Raw genomic sequence first — 22,679 nt, 5'->3', positions numbered from 1 at the left:
CATATATCTATCCTAAGGTAAAAATAAAAGGAAATAACATAAAAGCAGACTAGATAGACCAAGTATTCACACTTGGTTCTTTAATGATCCTCTTCTCTTAGGCTGTGTTCACATCAGCGTTGCTTTCCGTTGAGGGTTTCCGTTGGGGGCACCCCTCAACGGAAAGGAAAATGGAAACCTTAGCTTCCGTTTGCATCACCATTGATCTCAATGGTGACGGAAACTTTGCTAATGGTTTCCGTTTGTCACCATTGTGACAGGGTTCCATTGTGACAACAGAACCCTGTCACAATGGTGACAAATGCAAACCATTGGATGGGACCCGCATCTACCTGACATTTATGTCCCTAATGGGAAAACCCCTTTAAAGCACAGTTTATCAGTACCAATGATCGGCCTAAGTGCTTCATTTATACATTATCAGTCAGTTTGTGTTCTTTTTTGGAAACCAGATTTTATATGATCTGTAATTCCTTATAAAATAGGTCTAACAAGAAGAACAGAGTTAGGGCCTGTTCACATCAGCATCGCTTTCCGTTGAGGGGTTCCATCGGAGGTTTCCGTCGGGGGAACCCCTCAACAGAAAGACAAACAGAAACCTTAGCTTCATGGGTTCCCCTGACTGAAAGCTCAGAGGGAACCCATGAACGGAGCCCTGACGCAGATGTGAACGAAGCCTAAGAGGATACATGTGAGCTGCACTGTTATAAGGTCACTATGTGGTTGGCGCTAATAGGGGACACTGTGTGGGTAGCACTAATTGGTGGCACTAATGGATGTTATTGTGTAGCTGGCATTGTTAAGGGGCATTGTGAGGCTGTATGAGTTACAATTTAATCAACATAAAAGAGCAATCCATGCAAAACTGTTACGGCTCATGCACACGACCGAGTGTGCCGTGCGAGTCCCGTCAGTGATCCGTGGAAAAATAGGACATGTTCTATCTGTCCTCGGATTGGAGAATTGGACCATTTTTCACAGACTTGATTCACCCGCTAAATTGAATGGATTTGTGAAGACTACTGGGTGCCACTTGAATGCTGTCAACAATGGCCCGAGTGGCACAAGGGTCGTGTGCAAGAGACCTTCCTGTATTATGACTAGTGCAGGCCTAAGCGAGTGGTGCATTACTGGTATTCTCCCTTTAGTGCTATTTTAAATCCATGTGTTATGCACCACCCCGTCAGACCCTGCATAGTGTATTTCCAATTTCAACGAGTATTTCCATCTGAGACATTTATGGCATATCCTATGATTCCCTGTTGGCACTCCAGATGGGAGGAGATGAGGTGGACAGGGGGCGGCACATGCATGCTGCTTTCTCCATTGTATTTTATGAGTTGCAAAACGCTCGGCTGTTCCTGTTTTGCTGATAGGGGGAGTCCTAAAAGTGGAACCCGCACCTTTTAGACATTTATGGTATATATTGTTGATATGTCATAAGTGTTCCAGGTGAAGATACCTCTAAGTTTTATTGCGGCCCTTGGGAGTAGTGAAATATAACAATGTAGCCCTCGGACCAAGAAAGGTTGAGCACCCCTGCCCTACACTGAATACAATTGTATCCACCTCTCAGAGGTGAGTAGGACTACTGTAGGTCTGGATATATAACAAGAATATTTTCAGAGGGGGTTCCTGGGCTGAGACAATTTATCTGTTCAGCAACAAATGTTTCAATGACAAAAAATACAAACAGTTAAACCATTGTTGAATGAGGGAACAAAATCTTTCTGTGTCTATGAGAGAAATATTACCCCATCTATGGATCAGTAACGGATTCAATGAACTGCTGTCTTGTCTGTCTCCCACAGCTCATGTCCAAGCATGTCGTGCCCTGATGATCATCTCTCTCCTTCTTGGGGTCTTCGCTTGTATAATCTCCTTGTTTGGACTGAAGTGCACCAAATTCGGAAGCAGTAATGAAAACACTAAAGGAAAGATAGCTCTTTCTGGGGGACTGGTTTTCATTTTAGCAGGTACTGTATTTGACAGCAATATTGCAACAACAGATCTACTGTATGTAAACCATGTAACCGTATGCTCAGGGGCGTAACTAGGAAAGACTGGGCCCCATAGCAAACTTTTGACTGGGGGCCCCCCCTCTGCTGGGTATCACACAACCCCCCCCCCCCACTGTAGATAGTGCCTCCCTATAGATTCCACCACACAGCGCCCCACTATAGATAGCACCATACACAGCCCCCTGTAGATAACGCCATACAGACCCCCTGTAGATAACACCATACAGCCCCCTCTGTAGAGAACGCCATACAGACCCCCTCTGTAGATAACACCATATAAGCCCCCCCCAAAAAAACAAAAACGGCCTATAGTTTGTCCTACAAAAAACATGCATCCCCTATCCACAGGATAGGGGATACATGTGCGATCGCTGGCATTGATAAGGAGAACGGGGGACCGAAAGTCCCCCGAAGTTCTCCATGACTAACCTCGGACTTCTGGCGTCTGCGCAGTTCAATAAAAATGAAAGGAGCGCTGGTCACGCATGCGCACAAGCGCGACCGGCGCTCCATTCATTTCTACGGAGCTGCCGACACAGACCCCGGAAGTCCGAGGTTTGTCATGGAGAATTTAGGGGGGACTTTCGGTCCCCCGTTCTCCTCATCGCTGGGCGTCCCAGCGATCACACATGTATCCCCTATCCTGTGGTTAGGGGATGCATGTCTTTTGTAGGAACAACCCCTTCAGTGGCGTCGGGCTGTAGCAGCCATAGCGGCTGCTAGCGGAGCCTGCGGCCATGGGAGGGGGCCGTGCCGGCGGGTGCCACGGGCCCCCTCATGCTGCAGGCCCCGTAGAAGTCGCTACGGCTGCTATAGCGGTAGTTACGCCACTGCGTATAGGTTTGTACTGTGTAAAACTACAGCTCCCAGCATGGCCGGAACAATGATAAGGATATGCTGGGAGATGCGGTTTCACAAAAAAAAATCATACCACCCATCATCTCGCTGCAGATCATACAGTGACTACAATACTGATTAGAGGCAGATTAATTTACATTAAGTGACTCACCGGTGACATCTCAGATTCTAGTTCTTTTCTTCTCCCTCCGGTTCAGACATCTATGATGAATTCTCCCGGCCATGACCCATTTCTGCAGTTTTCCGTTTAGATGTCTTCAGCTTCTCAGTTTTAAAACTTCTGCACCTATAAACAAAGTTACAATTCTCAACACATCTAAATATAACTGTCTCACACACACACACACACACACACCGTGCCCCCTGTAGATAGTGCCCACATATGGACTCCAGAGCTGCAAGGCAATAGCGCTAACCACTGAGCCACCGTGCTGCCCTACATATAGCTTCCCCTATAGTTAGTGCTCCACGTATAGCCCACCTCTGTAGATAGTGTCTCACATATAGCTCCCCCCTGTAGACTGTGCACTACATATAGCCACCCTGTTGCTAGTGCCCCACAGGTATCCCACCCCTGTATATAGTGTCCCACACATAGCCCACCCCTATAGAAAGTACCCTAAAAAATAGCTCCCCTATAGATAGTGCTCTACATATAGCCCACCCTTGTATAGTATCTCACATATACTGCCCCACATATAGACCCCCCTGTAGATAGTGGCCCACATCCCCACATACAGACCTCCCCTGTAGCTAGTGCCCCACATATAGACCCCCCGCCTGTATATAGTGGCCCACATATAGACCCCCCTGTATATAATGGCCCACATCTAGAGCCCCCTGTATATAATGGCCCACATATAGAGCCCCCTGTATATAGTGGCCCACACCCCCCTATATATGATATGCCCCACATAAAGACGACCAACCCCCCCATTATAGATAATGCCATTCACATTTTTGAAGAAAAAAATTAATAAATTGCCATACTCACATGATCCCGTTCCCACGCTGTTCACTGGCGATGCAGACATGCTCTCTTCTGAGCATGTCTGCAGGAGCTGAACGAGCGTCCTCCAATGACGCTGATTGGCGGGGCAGAATGACTTGCCCCGCCAATCAGCACCTTCCAAGCATGGAAGCGGCGCGATGATGTCATCGCGCCGCTAGCCAATCAGTGTCATTGTAAGGCACTGGATGGTCAGGCACGGAACATGCCCGGCCATTCAGTGCTGACACATGTATTTGGCTGCCGCTAGCACTGGGGCCCCCTCCGGTGCTAGCGACACCTACAGGCATGATGAGAGGGCCTGTGTAAGGCCCCACAGTAGCGGCGCTACCGCTGTAGCAGCCATAACGGCTGCTAGCGGCGCCACCGGGCATTTGGGTGGGCGTGTCGGCTGGCGGCACGGGCCCCCTCAAGCCCCGGGCCCCGTAGCAGCCGCTACTGCTGCTACCGCGGTAGTTACGCCACTGCGTATGCTATAAATACCAGTTATGTATATACACTACATATGATCTCAACTGAAGCACTCCTGGTAGCTTATTTGGTGCAAGTGTCATCAGAGCTCTCAGAATTCTTCTCATGACATCATCAGGTTCAAATTGAGTAGTTTGTAAAGGATCCGTTAAATAGGTTATCTGGTTTTCAACTTCCCTTGTAGCGAATTCTAAGTTAATAGAGGGAGGGGGTCCTTGTTCAGGACCTTTTCAATTATCAAGAGCATAGAGTAGCCACAAAGAGCATCACTTGTTTTGAAGGACCAAGTCACATTGCAAAGACTAGTGCTTTTGGGCATGGCCAGACGTGGCGGAATTGCTATGGAATTCCGCTGCGGACACTCCGCAGCGGCAATCCGCAGCGGACCCGTTTCTCCATTGCCTTCCACAGCTTTTTAGTAGGGTTCGTTTACACGTTGCGGACAATTCTGCTGCGGAGCATAGGCTGCGGTGCGGAATTTGGTGTCCGCAGCATACAATGGTTGTTGCGGACGTGTGGCGGACTGGTTGCGGACTCATTGCGGAATTTCTCCATTGACTTCAATGGAGATTCAAAATTCTGCAATGAAGTCCGCAGATGTTATGTAGATGTTATGTGTGCTGCGGAGCGTATTGGTTTTACTAACATGACATTTCTTCATTCTGGCTGTACCTATGTATTTCTAGGTCTACAGCCAGACTGAGGAAGTCAATGGGGCTCCCGTAATTACGGGTGACTACGTGTGTGCACCCATAATTACGGGAGCGTTGCTAGCCGACGTCAGTAAATAGTCACTGTCCATGGTGCTGAAAGAGTTAAGCGATCGGCAGTAACTGTTTCTGCACCCTGGACAGTGACTTCCGATCACAAGATACATCAACCTGTATAAAAAATAGAAGTTCATACTTACCGAGAACTCCCTGCTTCTTCCTCCAGTCCGGCTTCCCAGGATGACGTTTCAGTCTAAGTGACGGCTGCAGCCAATCACAGGCTGCAGCGGTCACATGGACTGCCGCGTCATCCAGGGAGGTCGGGCTGGATGCCAAAAGAGGGACGCGTCACCAAGACAACGGCCGGGTAAGTATGAAATTCTTTTACTTTCACTAGGGAAAGTGCTGGCCCTTCTCTCTATCCTGCACTGATAGAGAGAAGGGAAGTACTTCCCCTCTATACGCAACGGCTAGTCCGCATCAATTTAATGCCCATTTTGGGCAGAGCCGCAACAGAATCTGCAACGCAGATTCTGTGCGGCATTGATGCGGACAGTTGCGGAAGAAATCCCCTACGTCTGGGCATGCCCTTAGATGTACTGCTTCATTTCCCCTGCGGTGGTGCTGCAGGAGAATCTAACAGTTGTTGCAAGGTTTCTTGACAGATTACAGCTTTTAACAAAAATAAACCCTCTGAGACATTTGGAGTTATACATAAAAACGATTCTATCAAAAATTGTTTTCGTTGGCCATAGCAATCAATTCGATTCCAGATTTTTTTTCCTCAGGGCAGGGTTGAAAGCTGTGATCTGATTGGTTCCTATGGGCAGAACTCCCAAACATGTCGCATTATTATAATTTTACTGTATATCCTGGCATAATTATGTTTAATTGGTTGAATAATACATTTAGGCCTCATGCACACGACTGTAGCCATGTGCACTGCCATGATTTTCGGGTCGGCCGGCCGTGGAGTGACACCCGCGAGCTGCCCGCAAATCACGGGCCTTTCCTATGAGACTGGAGTCCAGGCTCCTGGGCCATGCACGGACCGTGGAAACCACGGTCGTGTGCATGGGCCCATAGAAATGAATGGGGCCGCAATTCTCCTGTGGATTTTCGGGGGAATTGCGGCCCAAAAGCACGTTCGTGTGCATGGGGCCTTACAATGTGGAAATTCCCTGGATTATAAAAAAATCTTTCTTTTCCTTAGAAAACAGTTGTTTACTTTGTAAGAAATAGAAAACTTTCATGAAGCTTTATTATAAAAGTAAAGAACAGATAATTTATGTCTGCTGTCGTCTGTCTATCATCCCATGCACGGCTCCGAGAACTGTTCTTGGTTTATGAATGCTATAAGATTTATTTTTGCTAGAGCCGTGTGACATTGCTATAAATTACAGATTATACACAAATAAGACTTTGCAGAAGAGAACAGACATTACTGACTTTCTGAATGATTAAAGTGTTGGATGGGATCTGTGCCAGGTAAACAGAACTGAATAATGTTTTAGAAATATTAAATAGATCAGTAAAAAACAGCATTTCGGTTTAAACGGTGTGTGAATGATATACAGTATGTATTCCTCCAAGTCTGTATCTGTGGATACATGGAACGTCAGCTCAGAATCTCGATGAAGTGAAACACCCCATGGCACTGATTCTAGAAACAAAAAGTAGACCCTTTTTTTAAAATTCCGGACAACTCTTTTACTGTTCTCATAAAACCACAATTATGCATTGATTTAGTCATGCACATAGTTTGGCTCGCCCCTTCTTCATCTTGTTACTTAAAGTGTATGTTCAACTTTTGAAAGATTGCTTTGTTTATATTATATTGGAGTTACGGCCTGTATTAAGGTCCAGAGCAGCATTCACAATTCTACTGGCTGCCCAGCTGAAATCTCTCAGCATTCCCTGCTTGTTCAGGGTCTGCACAGAGCTTGCTCTCGTAGTTTCCATTTCACTATACCAAACACTGGGCAGTAAATTGATCTATGGAAAACGTTCAAACAAATCTCTATGACTACCATTTTGTTAGCAATTATACATATACACTGAAAGGTACATAGAAATACAATAATACAAACCATAATCTGACAAGTGTATTATCATCCTATACAGGACTCTGTTGTGTGGTGCCGGTATCCTGGTATGCGGCTTCTATCACTCAACAGTTTTTTGATCCTCTTTATGGTGGAATAAAGTGAGTGTGTTTTTAAAGAATAATATATCGTAATTAAAATAATATAATTTTGTATTATAATAAAATTACAATGATTAATTCATTGATCCATTGAAGATTAAAGGGATTGTTTCATTACGACAGTTCATGTCATATTAGGGCTTATGAATGTAATAGAGGGGGGATATTTCCGTCCATAAAAACAAGAGATGTAGTCTTCATTTAAGTGGATCATTGTTGTTGCTCTGGTCGTAAACCAAGCCTCTTGGACTGCTGTTTTTTGCAATAACTATACAGCTGTTTTCGGCTTGTTCAGAATTGCAGATACAGAAATCATGTAGAATTGCCTGATGAGCAGCACTGAAAATCTGTCACATACATCATTATCGTCTTACAGAACATGTTTTAATCCCCATATTTTTGTAATAATAATGGAAGTATCTATTGATTTACTAAGGCAATGCTGTACTTCCATCTTTCAATGAAAGGTTTTTTGGTTCCTTTTGTTCCACCAAGCCTCAGTTTAACTAGTTATCCAGTCTGGTTGCTCACCAAGTTAATTGCCAAGCATCCATGGTTCTTATATATTGCACTGACAAGGACTAAAGAGCCTACAACTGCAGATGAGGGCTAATGCTTTCAATGTAAAATGTGCACTGCTTCATTTCCCCTGCAGTGGCGCTGCAGGAGAATCTAACAGCTGTCGCAATTGAATTGCAAGTTTTAAGGGGGTTGTCCACGACAGGACAACTGATGACCTATCCACAGGATAGGTCATCACTATATGATCGGTGGGGGACCGACACCCGGACCCCACACTGACCGGCTTCTCCGGCTGCCTCCGGGCATCGTACATCCATGCCGGAAGCAGATGGTCACGGAATAGCGGCCAAACTGTGGTTCTGCAGCATGGCCGCTATGCAGGGGTCGGATTTATCTGCTTCCGGCTCGAACTACTGCATATCCTTCTAAATATCCAGCGCCCAAAGGCAGCTGGAGAAGCTGATCAGTGCGGGGTCCGGGTGTCGGACCCCGACCGATCATATTCTGATGACCTATACTGTAGATAGGTCATCAGTTGTCCGGTCGTGGACAACCCCTTTAATGGATGACATTGTAATGTTAGGGCGGGTTCACACATGGCGGAATTGCACTTAAATTCCGCTGCGGACACTCCGCAGCGTTAATCCGCAGCGGAGCCGTTTCTACATTGACTTTCACTTTAATTTAGCAGTGTTCGTTTACACGATGCGTACAATTCCGCTGCGGAGCATAGGCTGCGGAGCGGAATTTGGTGTCCGCAGCATGCTCTGTCTGTTGCGGAGCAGTGGCGGACTCATGGCGGAATTTCTCCATTGACTTCAATGGAGATTCAAAGTTCCGCAATGAAGTCCGCAGCTGTCATGCACATGTCATGTGTGCTGCGGATGCGTCTTGCTTTTTTTACTTGACATTTCTTCATTCTGGCTGGACCTATGTATTTCTAGGTCTACAGCCAGACTGAGGAAGTCAATGGGGCTCCCGTAATGACGGGAGCGTTGCTAGGAGACGTCAGTAAATAGTCACTGTCCAGGGTGCTGAAAGAGTTAAGCGATCGGCAGTAACTGTTTCTGCACCCGGGACAGTGACTACCGATCCCAATATACATGTATCTGTAAAAAAAAATGAAGTTCGTACTTACCGAGAACTCCCTGTTTCTGTCTCCAGTCCGGCCTCCCAGGATGACGTTTCAGTGTAAGTGACGGCTGCAGCCAATCACAGGCCAAGCACAGGCTGCAGCGGTCACATGGACTGGCGCGTCATCCAGGGAGGTCGGGCTGGATGCCGAAGGAGGGACGCGTCATAAAGACAACGGGCGGTAAGTATGAATTTCTTTTACTTTCACTAGGGAAAGTGCTGTCCCTTCTCTCTATCCTGCACTGATAGGGAGAAGGGAAGCACTTTTCCCGCAGTCCGCAGCAGCTAGTCCGCATCAATTTTCTGCACATTTTGTGCAGATCCGCAGCCGTAATCCGCAACCCGGATTAGGTGCGGCATTGATGCGGACAGTTGCGGAGGAATTCCGCCATGTGTGGTCATGCCCTTAGGCTCTATATTCACTATACACTAGCAGCTCTGGATGCAAAGTTAGCCAGGGTAAGAAGAAATTACTTCAGACAGGCATAATACGGCCCAATAGGCATTCAAGTTTAGTTCAGTGGAACCGGGGGGTTCTGGGTGTTACATCAGTAAACCTAGAGCCAAAACACCCTAATGTGGAAATCTCTACTCTGATGATCTGTGAATACCTCCTGTTCTGAGATTGTAACAGAAGGGTTTTTGTTGATTTTATCAAAATTAAGAGATAAATAGATAGACAGTATAACCTGCACATACAATATTAATATCATATTTTCCTATCAGGTATGAGCTCGGCACTGCACTATATATTGGATGGGCTGGCTCTCTTCTGGCTGTTCTTGGTGGTTCTTTGCTATGCTGTTCTTTCAAGAAAGAGAAAAAACCTGTTAAAAAAGGGTAGGTACAATAAAGGCTTGTACACTGATTATCTGATGCAGTTCTACTGTATAAGTCACGTGGAGTTCTATGAACCAGTAATCACATATGGTACCTCTGTGTGCTGCAATATGGTCCCTCTGTGTGCTGCAATATGGTCCCTCTGTGTGCCGCCATATGGTACCTCAGTGTGCTGCAATATGGTCCCTCTGTGTGCCGCCATATGGTACCTCTGTGTGCCGCCATATGTTGCCTTTGTGAGGTAACGTATTTTCCAGTAGCAGCAGTGGTTCTAGTGGAAAATACCTCCCTATACCTATAATGTCTGTATGGAGCTACTGGGGGCCATTGTTCCAACTGGATGTTAGACAATACATTTTATTTGCTTTATACAGAATTACACGGAATTCATGGGCATTTCTATATGAAGTCCAGCTGAAATACATATGAAGTGAATGAACTCATTTTACAGAGGATAATTCACTGCTCCTGACACGTCTCATTTACTAAACACTTGTAAATACATTTACAACTGGGTGTTACCATTCTTCTTAATATCAATTTATTCATACATTTTCTGGAGACAAGTCCTCTTTAAGCATCAATTTAATATTAAATTCTGATATCCCTATATTCTCATAACTTAAATGCAGTAACCATAGAAATAAGCAGCAATTCAGTAGCCAGTCTGTATGGCTTTAGCTAATGTGACATTTTCAGACATACTTTTTAACCCCAGATAACAATAAGGCTCCTCAGAATTGCCTACGAGTCATGGGAAAATTGCAGGGGACTTTGCAGCTTTTTTTCCTGTAGGGAAGCATTGAAGTTGCAGATTCGTAATCCCGTGGCTATATGGCGACTCTCATAGCGATACCATGTTGTCTCATAAATAGTAGTCTATAGGAATGCATTCAGATTGCAAATCACTCATTTATGTTTTAGTTTTCAGTGGAAAAAAGTCTTACGGCAAAAAGTTGATTCTCACTGCACCCACCGCAGTGAGGAGGTGCTTGAATGGAGCGTCAGTCGAGCAAGCGCCCTCCACTCCATTCAATGTCTATGGGACTGATAAAAACAACCAAGCGCAGTTTCCTTCATTTACATAGTCTTTGAATGTAGCGGTAGTGCGCATGCTTTTTCCATAATTTACATTAACTTTAAATGGTAGTGGTAGTGGGCATGCTCGACTGCTGCTCTATTCAATGTCCTCCTCACTGCAGCTTAGAAGTGAGGAGGAACGTGGGGTTTGGGACCCGAGTTCTCGCGACCGGTTGGTGTCCCAACGGTGGAGCCCCCAGCGATCAGACAATTATTACCAATCCACACTGGGCATACCTCTTTAACAGCTTTCACTGGATAGCTGTCTGATCCTGTGTTCCACCGTGATGGCCTTTTCCAACAAATAGCTGTAATGGCTATAAAGAACAATAAGGTCAACCTTCCATTATCAGGACAACACATACAACCTTGTGTTGAAGCAGTGCCATCATTTGGACTGAGACGCTATAAGAGGACTTTTAGAAGCAGTCAGATATTGTAATTAAAGGTTTTTTCTCATCCGGACAAACCTTTTTTGGAATAAAGCTGCCCCGCTGAACTTATAACAGCAGGTCCAGCTTCTCTGACCCCTGGTGATCAGGGGGAAGTTCAGTGCAGCCATTAGTAGTATTACATAGTTTTAAAAAATGGTCAATGATGTAGTACAATGTCTTGTTTAGTCCACCAGGGTGGGAGCCAGTCTCTGCAGCGGCCCTCTGCTCTGGCTCATAGAGTGGGCTGCCAAGCACTATATATCCATACAAAATCGACAACCGATTTGAAAATCAAAGATATTTTTTTCACAGCATATAATTGGGTTTTTGAATATCCCGTTTTAATGCATTGTGAAGTCTTCCTGCATCGAAAACCTGCCTGAAACCTTCAGCATGTGAAAGCGGCTTCAACCCCACTGCACACCACCGTATTACAGCTCCATACAAGTTCAAAGTCTGTTGGCCCATCCTCTACCTTTATATGCTTTCGAATTCACATTGAGACATACAAAGGTTTTTTGCGTATACGGCAGACAAAAAATGGTGCCATGTGCTGTATTATAGAGATATTTTCCCCAAGTACGGTGCTGTAATATGGTGCCAATTAGAGGCACAATTTGGAGGCACATAAATTGGTTAGAACTCCATAGTACGGAATAGTAGGGACTCTGTGCGCTTGCAGAGGCTCGGTGCACAAGGTCTAGCACTGAGAACCTGCACTTTGATAACATCGATGTCTTTTTACAGCCTGATAACACGTGTAATGGAAGCATTTTTTTCTTGCAGAGGCCCTATATACAACTACAACAAGACACCGGACAATGAGTTCACACAGTTCAAAGAGATGAAAGGAAGTCCCGCAAATTCCAGAGCTTACGTCTAGCGCACGATCAGGAGCCACATTTAACCCTTTTCTACTGAATCTTTTATCTTTTTAATATGTGGATCTATGTATTGTTTTTTTTAAGTACGCACTATTATGTACACTGGTATACTTCTGCATAGTAACGACAGGAATAAGAGCACAAGTGTTTGTAAGTGTTGTATGTTTCTCTATTTGTATGACAATGTGCATATTGGGGACCAGTAAAAGTACTAATCTCAGATCCAAGGCGTGGGTTTAATGACTTCTGACTATTTTTAAACACAGTAGAGCAGATTTATTTTTGTATTTTCATCATTTTTCTGTCATTAATACATAAAAAAATATGGAGTTCAGGCCAAATGAAGCGCAACACGCTTTTCCTGACGCATGAAACGGTTGACTAGTTCATACAATGTAGAAGGAATTTTGGTAAAGGTGGAAATGTTGCATGCTGGCACTGTAAACATATGACATTTCATTTATTTTATAATACTTAATTTAATACAGTATTGGTTTGGTCTAACGGCGATCCGCCAGAAGCCACTTAATCGTTTAACGTATACGTTTCTTTACTGCGCTATTAAATACCTTTTATTTTTTGCAGTGTACTGACGTACTGACACTCTTTTGGCCTCTGTATGATAGTGGACACATTTAGCTTGTATGGCGGGAGGCTTTCCGACGTATATGCTAAACTTAAACAAAAAAACATTATGTGGCCAGGGTCATACTGACAAAGTGACCGGTTGCAGCATTTTCTAAGGAGAAGTTTAAATGGTACATGGCAAAGTAGAGTACTTCACTGCGCCATTCTTGAGACAAAGAAATTATTTTAAAACAACACTCTTTATGATTATTCCCAAAATATTCTAAAGTGAATAAATAAATATTAGGATTATAGAACACGTAAGGCCCTGTTCACATCTGCATCTGGCCATTCCGTTGTTCCCCAAGGGAATACCGGTAGTAACAGTTTCTTTGCACCACGGACACCACCGGCGGCCGACAGAACCCATTGACTTTAATGGGTTTCGTTGGCATTCCGTCAGCGTGTCTGTGGTTTTACTGAATACAATAGCGCGCTATTGTTTCCGGTAGTCTCTGTCAGATCTGCGACGGAGGCACCAAACGGAGATGTGTTCATGCTGTGATTTCTGGATGTGATCGTTAAAAGTATTAGAAGCATCCCCAGATTTACATCTCATGAGCCACAAAATGCCTTGCACATTAGGCCTCTCCTGTTGGGGTATGTTCACACGCTTAACAAAATACGGAGCTGTTTTTAAGGGAAAACAGTTCCTAATTTTGTGCCGTTTTTTAAGCAACTAGCGTTTTTTACGGCCGTTTTTGGAGCTGTTTTTCTATTGAGTCAATGAAAAACGGCTCAAGAAGTGACATGCACTTCTTTTTACGAGGCATCTTTTTACGCGCCGTTATTTGAAATTGAGCTGTAAAATAACGCCTCGTCTGAACAGAACGCCGTATTTCCCATAGAAATCAATGGGCAGATGTTTGTAGGCGTTCTGCTTCCAATTTTTTTGCCGTTTTTTGTGACGTTTACTGCCCGAAAAACGGCTGAAAATAGCCCGTGTAAACCTACCCTTAATAAAACCACATAAAATCACACCCTGTACGCAACAACGTCAACCTGAAATAAATGTATATTATTGAATAAACACCATACAAATTGAATACTTGAATGACAGCTCGTGGCCAATGTAAATGCAGCACAATATATTATTCTTGTCTTAGGGCTTACAAAATAGAGCTGCATGACAGAATAGAGATCATTGTACCAACATGCAGTACATGAACTGTAACCCAGCTCTGACCCGGAGGCGTAGACCCTGCTTCCAGCATGCATGGCTGACCCTAGGCATGGGCCCAGAAAAACCTGTACCAGAGCCCCCAACCACCATATGCCTTTTATAGTACTGTTGTCCTATGTTTTAGAGGGGCCATTGGTCCCCATCAGCCACAAAAGTCCGGTTGCAACTAGAAATTCGGCGCCACTGAATGGGCCTTTTTTTTTTTTTTTTTACCTAATAGGATATCCAGACTTGATCGGAGGACACTCCTCATATCTAGTGGACGAAGACTGAATATGGACATGTGGTCCTTTATCTCTTCTCACAATGGTTGGTGTTGCAGGTTGTTCAGATCCTCTAATGTAGTAAAGTAAAGCTCGTTCATGCTGAAAAAACTTGTGGACTCAATGGTTCAGCTGTAAAGATTTTTCATATGATTCCAACTGGGACCAGAACCCTGCATTTGGTTCTATGGACGGTCGTACTGCTTTAACCATCTGCAAGCGATAAAAAACTATATTTACATTAAAGAGAATCTTACAAACCTGTAATATCAATTCTATTTCAACATTTACAGAATATTCTTCTGACTTATATATATATATATATATATATATCTTAATTAACTAAAGAAACTGTTTAAGTGTGGAACTTATTTAAAGTAAAGCACCACCAACAAGATCATATCTAGGAGTTGTCTGGTATTATTCTTTTAGTTAGCCCAGTTATTCCATAAGAATAAAGTAACTGTCGAATTAAAAAAATGTAGGTGCTGAGTTGCTGTACCAGACACAGCCAATAACCAAGTGTGGCGCTGTTTCTCGTAAAAAAAAATTTTTCTAATCCTGAACAACCCCTTTACCATTACTTTTGGGAATTATTATTTCTGCGTGCATTTCTCTAATTTTGGATTTAAAAAAATTCCTAGTTAGGGTTTGCTTTTGAAAGAGAAGTCAACGCTATGCTCAGAATCAGATAAAACTTATCTTTTTTTGAATAGGTCAAACTGATGTCAGGTGATGCAACCGTGGTAGTAACCGTAACAGCAATAAAATAGTGGACTCTCATCTCGTCACTGATAATAATGAGATTGCTATACCTGAAACGCATCCTTAAGTGACTTATTCCTGTGTTTGATCAGGTAGGCAATACAGATAGTGGCAGAACGACTGCGCCCGTGTTTACAGTACACGAGGCACTTCCCGCCACTTTTTATAGTACTGTCTATCAGGTTCACACACCGGTCAAAATAATCGGAGAGGTTCTGCAATGGATGATCAAATACAGGGACACGCAGAGTATGGACATCTAAGTCTGGGAACGGCTGTCTCCTGGAAACGTTGATGCAGCAAGTGACTCCCTCTGCGAAGAGAAGATCCTTCTTGCAGGCCGCTCTAGCATTGCTGATCATTAAGGAATCTGTTACTTTACACAGCTCTGACATGTCTCAAGGCTTCTTTGGTGCAATTCACAAGAGAAATAAATCAGGTTTCATTAAAGAAAAAAAAAACTCAAAAAAACGTGAACATATCTTGATGCTACATTCATGAAAACGGCAGGAAAACTTCTTCTGGGTCCTGTAAATGCACCACCGACTCCAGCTATCTCCTGGCCAAGTCTTCGGAGGATATTTTAGGATCCTGACGTCTGACAAGCACCTTCTTTTATGGAGACGGAGCTACTTGGTAGTTAAAAATAGACAGCAGACCATCTCTTCAATGAGAAGCAGAAGTCTGCACACAAACGATATTGTACAATGCCACCGTGCCAACATTATAGAATAATTCCAAGAGACATTGTTGTCAAGCTGGATGATATTAGCCTGGCATGAACAGTATTGTCTAGGAAAGCCACATTTTTCTGTACGGCATTGTTCACATGGCGCTCAAACAAAACCGACGTGTAAGCGTGTCAAAAACGCTAGTGTTTTTTTAAAGAGCTTTCTAAAATACAGGCGTTTTTCGCGCATTTTGTGCACATTTTCGGCACGTTTTACGCACCAAAGAATTGACCTGATGCCTTTTTATTTTACGCGACGCGTTTTTCAAACACGCTTGTAAAAAAAACGCATTGTATGCGCTACAATGCGCTTACCCATTGATGTCAATGGGAAGCTTAAAGCATGCATTTTTGACGCATTTTTGCGGCGCGTAAAACTAATTTCTATGCTTTGGTATAGATTTTTGGTGCAGAATTTTTAGGGCACATTCACACGTGGCGGAATTGCTGTGGAATTCTCCAGCGGCCGCTTTTTAGATTTGTTTCTATACATTTTTAGGAAAGTTAGTTCAGACGTTGCGGAAAACGCCGCTGCGGACCATAGGCTGCGGTGCGGAATTTTCAGTCCGCAGCATGCACTGTGTGTTGCGGAGAAGAAGCGGAATTTCACTGCAGATTTCAGCCTTTGCAATGCAAAAACTGAAATCTGTGGCAAGTCCGCTGTCTTTTCTGCAACGTCTGAATTACCTGTCAAATATGCAAATATTGGTGCAGATTCGTTGCGTAATTGCCCCAAATCTTCACCAAAAACTCTGGCACGTCTGAACGTGCCCTTATTGTGTGAACCTGGCCTTAGGGATAGATAAATGTAAAAAAAGCAAAAGTAAAGGAGTATTTATTGAGCACTTTTGGTATATAAATTGAGCACTGTGGGCCATTAATTGAGTAGGAGGGAGGCATTAACAGTGTTGGAAGTATTAATGTAGCACTATATGGCAGCATTATTAACCAATATATTAGGGTATTTAATTAGGGGATATGAATATATTGGGGAACTGAGTACTATGTTGGAGTATTAATTGGGCATTGTTGGTGGCAATGGTCACACAGCAGAGTGATGTCTTGTTCAAGATTGAAAGTGATTGTAGCCTTTGGGGAACTTCAGATGTCTTCCTTTGTGGGTAAAATGTTTTAAGGTTTTCATAGAGATGATATCCTGGAGTATCTCAATAAAAAAGATCTGATCAGCTTCTATGAGGAGGTAACCGCTGGACTGGATCGGGGTAAGTCATTGGTCGTCATATTTCTTGATTTTTTCAAACCATTTGATACTTTACTGCATCAAAGGTTATTACATAAAATGAAATTGCTGGGATTGGGGGAAAATGTGTGTAAGTGGGTAAGTTACTGTCCCAGTGATAGAAAACAGAGGGTGGTTATTAACATTACTTACTCAAATTGGGTCACCGCTACTAGTGGGGTATCACAGGGGTCAGTATTGGGTCCTATGGGGTGTAAAGGGTAACTAAATGTTCAACAAACTTCAGAAGTTTTGATTGGTGGGGGTCTGAGCAGTCAGACCCCCCTAATCTCTAAAACAAAGCGGCAGAATTGCTAATGTAAGTGCTCAGCCGCTTCCTTTCTGTCTGGCTTTTTCCAGAAAGCCGATGTAGCGGTGTATGGGCTGTATGTCACTATAACATGTCAGAAGTTTGTTGAACGTTTAATTATGCACATGGGAAGGGAAAATACCTGTCACCATTTTATACTATATGGGAAAATACTGGTGAAAACGGACATAGAAACTGGATATTAGTTCCCAGTTACTGTAGCAACCAGTGTCAGGCGGCTGCTAATAACGCAAATAAGATAATGGGGTGCATCAAAAGGGGCATAGATGTACATGATGATAACATAGTTCTACTCTTTCATAAATCTCTAGCAAGACCGCATATTGCGTACAGTTTTGGGCACCAGAGCTTGAGTGTTTTCAAAGTCAGGAAACTAAAGTAATAAATGGAATGGGTGGACCACAGTACCTATACCTCCCAACCATCCCGGATTCAGCGGGACACTCCCAGATTTTGGGTGTTGTCCCGCTGTCCCGGGCGGCAAGGTGTATGTCCGCTGTCAACTGTATCTGCGTCCTCAGCTCCTCCGCAAGCCCAGGACTCCCCGGGCACAGCTCTACTTTAAGCATTCTGCCCGGGCAAGCCCTTGACGTCCCTGTCTATATATAAACAGTGAAGTCAGTGGCTATTGATTGAGCGGAATCCCCATTGCCGAAGATCTGGCTGGGTAATCCGCTCCTAGAGGAAACCCCTGAGGTCACTGTCCATATATGGACATTGACTCCTCCTGGAGCAGAATCCTTGGCCAGAGTCGGAAACGTGGATTCCGCTCAAGGAGCAGCCACTAACATCCCTGTCCATATGGACAGTAACATCAGGACTTCCATCTAGGAGCGGAATCCCCAACCTCTGTTCTGGCTGGGGATTCTGCTCCTAAAGGGAGTCATAATAGCGCTATATACAGGGGGAGTAGTATCTTCAAGGGGGTGTGGCACTATCAACATGGTAACTGTGGCACTATATAGGGGCACTATCTACATGGGCACTATCTACATGGGCACTGGCACTTTAAGGCCCTGTTCACACAGAGTTTTTTGCAGGTGGAAAAATCTGCCTCAAAATTCCTTCCTCCTTTTTTGTCCGCGACCATTGAGCGCAGAGGGGAAAAACTGCTGCGCAAAAAACACGATCTCTACCACCCATCAATGTCAATGGGAGGTCAGAAACGGAAGCGCCCGAAGAAAGGGTATGTCGCTTCTTTTTCTGCAAGCGTTTTTTTACTGCTCGCAAGGGAAAAAACGCCTCACCCTTCCAATGAAATCAATGGGAGGCGATTTCGGGCGTTTTTTGGCACTGGTTTCCGCATCAAAAACAGCGTCAAAATACTCCATGTGAACTAGCCCTTAATGCGGGCACTGGCACAACGGGTAGATTTGGGGACATTATACTGTATAAGGGCAGATAGGGGGCATTATACTGTATGTGGCACCTATGGGACATTATGCTGTATGGGGGCATTAAGCTGTATGGGGCAGCTATGGGGAATTATACTGTCTGGGGCCGCTATGGTGGCATTATGCTGTATGGGGGAATTTGTTTGGGCATTATACTGCATGTGAGAATCTGTGTTGGCTTTATACTGTATGGTGGCATCTATGGGGGCATTATACTGTATGGTGGCAGCTAGAGGGCATTATACTGTGTGAAAGGCATTATGGGAGCATGATATTGTGTGGGCTGAACCGGGTGTGTATGGGCGTAGATTGGGTTGGATTAGAGGCGTGGCTTAAAAGAAAAAAAAGAGTGGTCCCTCTTTGTGATACTTGAAAGTTGGGAGGTATGCAGTAACCAGAAAGATTATCAAAATTAGTTTTATTTAGTCCGGAATAAAGGAGTAACCTAATAACTATGTATGAATAAATCGGAGGTCAATATAGAGATCTCTCATGATCTATTTATACCCAGGACTATAACAAGGGGGCATCCTCTACATCAGGGGTCTCAAACTCGGCCGGGTAAGTGGGCCACATATAGAAAAAATGTGAAGTTGACGGGCCGCATTACTTTAAAATTGTATACATTACAAAATTATTGTTAAGCAATTAGTTATTTGAACTACTATAATAATACTCCAATACTATAATAATACGACATTACTATAACAATATTACATTACTATAACAATACTACATTACTATAATAATACCACATTACTATAACATTACTACATTACTATAATAATACTACATTACTATAATACTATATTACTATAACTCTACTACATTCCTATAACAATACTACATTACTATAACATTACTATATTACAATAATAATACTACATTACTATAATAATACTATATTACTATAACATTACTACATTACTATAACAATAATACATTATTATAATACTACATTACTATAACAATACTACATTACTATAATACTACATTACTATAATAATACCACATTACTATAATACTACATTACTATAACAATACTACATTCCTATAATATTACATTACTATAACACTACTACATTACTATAACACTACTGCATTACTATAATACTATATTACTATAACAATACCACATTACTATAATAATACTACATTACTATAATACTATATTACTATAACACTACTACATTCCTATAACAATACTACATTACTATAATAATACTACATTACTATAACATTACTACATTACAATAATAATACTATATTACTATATTACTATAACATTACTACATTACAATAATAATACTACATTACTATAATAATACTATATTACTATATTACTATAACATTACTACATTACTATAATAATACTATATTACTATATTACTATAACATTACTACATTACAATAATAATACTACATTACTATAATAATACTATATTACTATATTACTATAACATTACTACATTACAATAATAATACTACATTACTATAATAATACTATATTACTATATTACTATAACATTACTACATTACTATAACAATAATACATTATTATAATACTAAATTACTATAACATTACTACATTACTATAACAATACTACATTACTATAATACACATTACTGTAACAATACTACATTCCTATAATAATACTACATTACTATAACATTACTACATTACTATAACAATATTACATTACTATAACAATACTACATTACTATAAGGCTGGGTTCACACGTGGCGGAATTTCACTTAAATTCCGCTGCGGACACTCCGCAGCGTTAATCCGCAGCGGAGCCGTTTCTGCATTGACTTCCACTTCTATTTAGAAGTGTTCGTTTAGACGATGCGTAACATTCCGCTGTGGAGCATAGGCTGCGGAGCGGAATTTGGTGTCCGCAGCATGCTCTGTCTGTTGTGGAGCAGTGGCGGACTCATGGCGGAATTTCTCCATTGACTTCAATGGAGATTCTAAGTTCCGCAATGAAGTCCGCAGCTGTCATGCACATGTTATGTGTGCTGCGGATGCGTCTTGCTTTTTTGCCATGACATTTCTTCATTCTGGCTGGACCTATGTATTTCTAGGTCTACAGCCAGACTGAGGAAGTCAATGGGGCTCCCGTAATGACGGGAGCGTTGCTAGGAGACGTCTGTAAATAGTCACTGTCCAGGGTGCTGAAAGAGTTAAGCGATCGGCAGTAACTGTTTCTGCACCCTGGACAGTGACTACCGATCACAATATACAGCAACCTGTAAAAAAATATAAGTTCATACTTACCGAGAACTCCCTGCTTCTGTCTCCAGTCCGGCCTCCCAGGATGACGTTTCAGTCTAAGTGACGGCTGCAGCCAATCACAGGCCAAGCACAGGCTGCAGCGGTCACATGGACTGGCGCGTCATCCAGGGAGGTCGGGCTGGATGCCGAAAGAGGGACGCGTCACCAAGACAACGGCCGGTAAGTATGAAATTCGTTTACTTTCACTAGGGAAAGTGCTGTCCCTTCTCTCTGTCCTGCACTGATAGGGAGAAGGGAAGCACTTTTCCCGCAGTCCGCAGCAGCTAGTCCGCATCAATTTACTGCACATTTTGTGCAGATCCGCAGCAGAATCTGCAACGCAGATTCTGTGCGGCATTGATGCGGACAGTTGCGGACGAAATCCGCCACGTGTGGTCATGCCCTAATAATACTACATTACTATAACAATACTACATTACTATAATACTACATTACTATAACACTACTATATTCCTATAATAATACTACATTACTATAACATCACTACATTACTATAAGAATACTACATTACTATAATACTACATTACTATAACACTACTACATTCCTATAATATTACATTACTATAACATTACTACATTACTATAACAATACTACATTACTATAATACCCATTACTATAACACTACTATATTCCTATAATAATACTACATTACTATAACATCACTACATTACTATAAGAATACTACATTACTATAATACTACATTACTATAACACTACTACATTCCTATAATATTACATTACTATAACATTACTACATTACTATAACAATACTACATTACTATAATACACATTACTATAACACTACTATATTCCTATAATAATACTACATTACTATAACATAGTTACATAGTTACATAGTTAGTACGGCTGAAAAAAGACACATGTCCATCAAGTTCAACCAAGGGAAGGGAAAAGGGAAGGAAAAATTTCTACACATAGGAGCTAATATTTTTTTGTTCTAGGAAATTATCTAACCCTTTTTTAAAGCCATCTACTGTCCCTGCTGTGACGGCTCCTGCGGTAGGCTATTCCATAGATTCACAGTTCTCACGGTAAAGAAGCCTTGTCGCCTCTGCAGCTTGAACCTTTTTTTCTCCAGACGGAGGGAGTGCCCCCTTGTTTTTTGAGGGGGTTTTACAAGGAACAGGATTTCACCATATTTTTTGTATGTGCCATTATATATTTATATAAGTTAATCATGTCCCCCCTTAGTCGTCTTTTTTCAAGGCTAAATAGGTTTAATTCTTTCAATCTTTCCTCATAACTTAAATTCTCCATGCCCCTAATTAGCTTCGTTGCTCTTCTTTGTATTTTTTCCAACTCCAGGGCATCCTTTCTATGAACTGGAGCCCAGAACTGAACTGCATATTCTAGATGAGGCCTCACTAATGCTTTGTAAAGTGGTAATATTACATCCCTGTCCCGCGAGTCCATGCCTCTTTTAATACACGACAATATCCTGCTGGCCTTTGAAGCAGCTGATTGACACTGCATGCTGTTATTGAGTTTATGATTTACAAGTACACCCAGATCCTTCTCAACAAGTGAATCCCCCAGTGTAGCTCCCCCTAGGACATATGATGCATGCAGGTTGTTGGTACCCAGGTGCATAACTTTACATTTATCTACATTAAACTTCATCTGCCAAGTGGACGCCCAAACACTTAGTTTGTTTA

At 42.6% G+C, this 22,679-nt stretch overlaps 1 protein-coding gene across 1 annotated transcript in view; it reads left to right on the top strand.

Annotated features, from left to right (window-relative positions):
* The window catches only part of LOC142759284 (claudin-15-like), a 32,076-nt gene extending 19,685 nt beyond the window's left edge, over positions 1–12,391 (top strand). Inside the window, exons 2-5 of the mRNA XM_075861298.1 lie at positions 1,812–1,976; positions 7,194–7,275; positions 9,658–9,771; positions 12,072–12,391. Of these exons, the coding sequence (XP_075717413.1) occupies positions 1,812–1,976; positions 7,194–7,275; positions 9,658–9,771; positions 12,072–12,168 (458 nt within the window). The 3' untranslated portion in view covers positions 12,169–12,391. The remainder of the gene's footprint in view (positions 1–1,811; positions 1,977–7,193; positions 7,276–9,657; positions 9,772–12,071) is intronic.
* The last annotated feature ends 10,288 nt before the right edge of the window (positions 12,392–22,679 follow it).

This window comes from Rhinoderma darwinii, chromosome 4 (assembly GCF_050947455.1).
Source record: "Rhinoderma darwinii isolate aRhiDar2 chromosome 4, aRhiDar2.hap1, whole genome shotgun sequence".
NCBI classification, from domain to species: Eukaryota; Metazoa; Chordata; class Amphibia; order Anura; family Rhinodermatidae; genus Rhinoderma; species Rhinoderma darwinii.
This window is presented reverse-complemented; position numbering and strand designations above follow the sequence as displayed.